We start from the raw sequence: 5,095 nt of genomic DNA, 5'->3' as shown, positions 1-5,095 counted from the left end.
ATACTTAATTAAGTGGATTTTCTTCTTTAAATTGAACTTGTGACTATTGATATCAGTGTTTAAGTTTCTTACAACTTAACCAATTTATTGTTAGTTATTTAGGTCTTCTTTTATTTCAATTTATCTTTGATAAAGTATGTGTTTGGTTTTGCGGTGGACAGAATTGATTTTGACAGAATTGAGTTTGACATAATTGATTTTAATAGAATTGAGTTTGATAGAATTGATTTATGTTTGGATATATTCATACAAAAGTGAGTTGAACAAAGAATTTGAGTGTAAAAATCAATTCTAGAATGAGAAGCTACAATTTCTAGCTTCAAGTAGAATCCATTCTTGAGGCAGAATCAATTCTACTTTTGAGGAACCAAACAAGTCAGAATCCATTCTACATGTCCAGAATCAATTCTGGCTACTCCAGAATTGAAACCAAACATACACAAAGTTAATCAAATGTTGTGCCATAGGCATAGATTCATACGGTAGGGAAGGAGGATGTATAATCCTTTTGCATCGTATGCAGTTGGCTCGAATACCCCAGGTCTGTAAGGTACATGAGTATAAACGACGTGTTGAATCTGCGGACGACATTGCACTACGTAGGTACGGTGACAACGGCACGAGGAGTTAATGACCATATGTGTTGCAACCTAGGGGTCACCATACAGGGCATAACACAATTCTTTTTGGAGGAGAGTTGATTTGCTTAGTAATTAGCTGGCTAGAACTCTATCTTTTGTGGGTAGTATGCTTACAAAATCTATTTATTCAAACTCTCTGTATAGTTATGTTATACGATTATTTAAATTGTTGATTTCAGTGTGTGATATGGTAGATAAAAATGTAGAGATTTTTTTTGGGGTGCTAATGACTAGAAGATTTTTTGGGTCTTTTTGTTAAACTTTTGACAATTCTTAGAGGAGTGCAAATGTTGAATGACAAAGGATTCATGAGTGTTGAGATAGAATTTGATTCTTTGACTATAGTTTCTCCCATCTCGAATGGGTGTGCAGTCTTTGTCAATCTTATGCAACGTTGGTTGGTCAGATCAAGGATAGTCTTAGCGTTCCTGCAAAGATTTGAGGGGATATGCATTTAGCTAAATATAGTTCTAGGTATAAGTCTTAGAGTGTGTGAATATGTAAACAATGATGATCCTTCAGGGGAGGGGGCTATATATAGGCCTTAGAGTAACAGTCCTGCCCAAGAGCCAATGGTTCCCCCTTTCAAGGATGTATATCCCATAGGCTATAAATTCGGCCTTATCCTCTTAGGATTTGGCTGTTGCTATCCATTACGCTTGCGGAAATATTTCGGCCCCCTCCCTTTTGGGCCTTATAACCTAGGGCGAGCAGCCCATTCTAATGTGTTGGGTCTGGGCAAATGATACCTGGTATCTAGTCTGATACACTTTGTCATTTTAATTTTTACTTTATGGTCTATGCGCATCGTGAAGCTAATCATGTGGCTGATGGTGGTGTTAAATATGGCCTTAATATCCCCTCCGAGTTTAAGACTTTTAATTGTATTCCTAATTTTGTTTCTTTAACTCTTTCGAATGTAGCCTTTCATAAAGGCTTTTAATTAATTGTTTTCTCTTTTATTTTTGGGGCTAGCCCCTTTATTTACAAAAATACTAGTAACAATTTAAAATTCACACATGAGAAAAAAATTATTGGTATGTCAACCGGAGTTAGAAATCTCACACTGAATAAAAAAATTGATGTTGAACAAGAACAAATAATTCATATACCTAAGTAAAATTTTGGGTAAAGAATTGTTGTCAAATTTTTTATACGTGGTTCTTCTTTGTCCAATGTGATATTTTTTGTATTCCCATGGTTACTCAACAATTTAAAATTAATATTAAATTTAACTCTTTAATTAAATAGTTCATTCATGTGGATTTATGCAGGAAATCTCTTTTTTGCAGACTACATCAAGCTCGATCTAGCTCGCCACGGGCTTGTTTTATCATTTTCTAAAACCCCTCAAAATCCACCAAAGAAAGAAGCCATAGATGTTATCATGCTCTCAAGAAATTTTATCAAGCATGGACGAAAGAAATTGAACACATAGATTTGCGATTCCATTTTCTAAGATTTATCTAACTTAAATTTGAGATGAATAATAATCTGCTATATATATTTAGCCTAGTGGAGTTGTTTTGTATAGCTTATTGTTTTATGTACATTGTTCTCATTCTGATTTTCTTCAATCAAATGACAAACAAGTTGTGCCGATGGGCGCAAAGTAAGGATCGAGTTTGAAGGTCTTCATTATTTTGTGTGTAACAAATATTGAAATTAAACAAGTGTAGTCATAATCTTCCAGCTGAGTGATTAACATATATAAGGAAGGCCAAAATTTGTCCCTACACACTGAAGGAATAAAAAAATCTAGTAGATTGTGTGTCATATATCAAAGTAGTACCAATGTTTGATCCTAGACACAAGAGAAACTTGAAGTTAATTGGATTGTGACACTTATAAATAATAGAATTCCATGAATTGAGGCCATATGCATGAGTCCAGTCCAACCATGTTAGATGTACATAGAATTGAATGATTGTTATCTCACGCAATTTAGTTTAGGTATCCGTTTGAATAATGCAATTAAATTAAAATTGTAGACAATTTATAAGTCCTTTCTTTATCTATTAAGGGCCAAAGAACAAATATGGCCCCTACAAATATTGCAATATTGACTATTCAAAAGATACTTCACTATCATTTTCCACCATAATTCTGAATGTAGATATGCATGATTATGTACAGTTTCATACTATTTGGCTTGATACATTGACCCTGCAAAATGATATATCACCAACTAAATATGTTGTTTAATTTTTCTATGGTAATCTCCCTAACAATACTATTTTACTACTTGTGTAAAAAAAATAATATTTTACTACTAATCATTCTCTACTCGTTAAGTTCAATTATTTTATGAATTAGGGTCAATCAGTCAATGACACATAGCTCAAAACCATGTTAGATGTCACATAATATTTTCAAGCAGATATACATGGGATCAAGATTCCCTAATGTAGAGATTGCACGCAATTTCACACTGTATTGAATCTTAACCGTCAATTTTAAATCGGACGATTCAGATCATAAGTTCAGTTTTTACTTAAAAACAATCTCAACCGCCGATTTAAAATTGGACGGCTCATATCAAATATTACGTCCTGCAGTTACCACAGGAAATCCACTTTGAAGAAAAATAATTGTGTAAGCATTATTTTTATTTTATACACATTAAATTTCAGCACAAGTTGCACATATAATAAGGGAAATCATTTCCCTAGTTCCCTTATATAAGTATATAATTTGGTAGCCATAATAGTCCTACATCCCCCCTTTCCCTCCCTTTCTATCTTTTTGTTTCCTCTGTTCATCAACCCCTTTTTCTGTTAAGTACTACAACTCAATCCATTCTTTTTCTTTTGTACAAAAAAGAGGAGAATTAAGAAAATGGGTGCTCTAGATTTTCTTTCAGATTACTTCTCTAATGTCACCCCAAAAAAGAAACATAAACCAATGCAGGTTTGTCACATGCTACTATATATATATATATCCTATCTTATTTATGTGTGTTAATTTTGAGCTTAGTCTTAAGAAAATTCTAATTTTCTTTATGCAACTTTTTTCTTTTATAGACAGTTGAAATAAAGGTGAAAATGGACTGTGATGGCTGTGAAAGAAGAGTTAGGAGTTCTGTTACCAACATGTCAGGTTCATAATCATATCTCTCTCTTCTTATCTCAAATCAAACGGCATAAACTTTTTAGTAGTTTGCTTGCACTATGAGAATGTTCATATTTTTCAAAGAAGTTGGATTCTACTTCGTGGATCGGTACTTAAAAATCACTAGAAACTTTAACGACCATCGACGATGCTCTATGGAAGTAGAATCGAGCGGTCCTTTCATTCTTATAGTTGAGACAGTGACATGATTAACAAAAAATAAGTAGAAATAAATATGAATTGAGTTTTGAGATACGAGTGTTTGTTTTTTTTGTTTTTGTCAAATTAGAATGTATCAAGTCACGTTGAGTCTCCGCCATGAGAACCAGGAGAACCATGAACTTTTACTTACCAATAGCGACGTTTTATCGCCCTTAAATTTTTTAACAATTTTCAAGTATCAATCCATGGTGGATCACCTATCTGAGTGGTTTAGAAGCTGTTCACATTAGAATTTGCGCTCAAAAGAAATCCGTTGAGTATAACTCGCTCACTCGCATTCACTAATAAACAAGCAGATGCTCGAGCTAAAATATCATTCATGAGATAATTTGTAATCAAACCGCTAGTGTTTAAATACAACTTGTACTATATATGTAACCCTAACTCCCTAAGTATTTGTATATATAATAGAAAGACTACAAGAGTCACTCTACTATCGAAGATGTAGACACAATTGGTCGAACTCTATGATTGATCATAGAGTTCTTTCTTGTGTGCATTTATTTATCTGTTTTCTTTATAGCCGAATTTTATTTTATTTTTGACGAAAGTCGGATTTTGTTATTCTACCAAAATAATTGTAATTAAAAATTGGATTAAATATAATAATGTAGGTGTGAAGGAAGTAGAGGTGAATAGAGACCAAAGCAAGGTAACAGTGACTGGTTATGTGGACAGAAATAAGGTCCTAAAGAGAGTGCAGAGCACAGGAAAAAGAGCAAAGTTTTGGCCATATGTTGAATATAACTTGGTAGCATATCCTTACATATCACAGGCATATGCAAAGAATGGACCCTCTGGATTTGTGAAAAACACTGAGCTAGCACAACCAAATCCAAATGGAGCAGATGATAAGATTACTTCTTTCTTCAGTGATGATAACCCAAATGCATGTTCAATCATGTGAAGGAAATTTTAGGCATGCACATGCACAAGTTCAAATATTACTGTTGATGAATTAAAGCTTAATTGGTATTTGGTAGTTATTTTGAACATGTTGTAAGATATGTGTGATTAATGACTTGTAATCAAGTTCTGTTTTTATGGACTACATGTTGTTATTATGTCTAATTACTACCATTATATATACTTTATGAGCATAATAAATAATGGTTTTCTCA

The 5,095-nt window shown here is 33.2% G+C and overlaps 1 protein-coding gene across 1 annotated transcript; it reads left to right on the top strand.

Moving 5' to 3' along the window:
* Positions 1-3,329: 3,329 nt before the first annotated feature.
* On the top strand, positions 3,330-5,095 carry LOC123907450 (heavy metal-associated isoprenylated plant protein 22-like). The gene is made up of 3 exons (XM_045957741.1): positions 3,330-3,551; positions 3,665-3,740; positions 4,589-5,095. The coding sequence occupies exons 1-3, from the start codon at positions 3,480-3,482 to the stop codon at positions 4,879-4,881; spliced, it is 441 nt and encodes a 146-aa protein (XP_045813697.1). The 5' UTR covers positions 3,330-3,479; the 3' UTR covers positions 4,882-5,095.

Source organism: Trifolium pratense, linkage group LG2 (assembly GCF_020283565.1).
Source record: "Trifolium pratense cultivar HEN17-A07 linkage group LG2, ARS_RC_1.1, whole genome shotgun sequence".
In the NCBI taxonomy this organism is placed as follows: Eukaryota; Viridiplantae; Streptophyta; class Magnoliopsida; order Fabales; family Fabaceae; genus Trifolium; species Trifolium pratense.
Note: the sequence above shows the minus strand (reverse complement) of the source record. Positions and strands in the feature narration are given on the sequence as shown.

Excerpts from the sequence above, each read along its gene's own strand:
- LOC123907450 (XM_045957741.1), top strand. The coding sequence starts at position 3,480 with ATGGGTGCTCTAGATTTTCTTTCAGATTACTTCTCTAATGTCACCCCA. Across the intron at positions 3,552-3,664 it reads AGAAACATAAACCAATGCAG|ACAGTTGAAATAAAGGTGAA; the intron begins GTTTGTCACATG and ends TTTCTTTTATAG. Across the intron at positions 3,741-4,588 it reads TTCTGTTACCAACATGTCAG|GTGTGAAGGAAGTAGAGGTG; the intron begins GTTCATAATCAT and ends ATAATAATGTAG.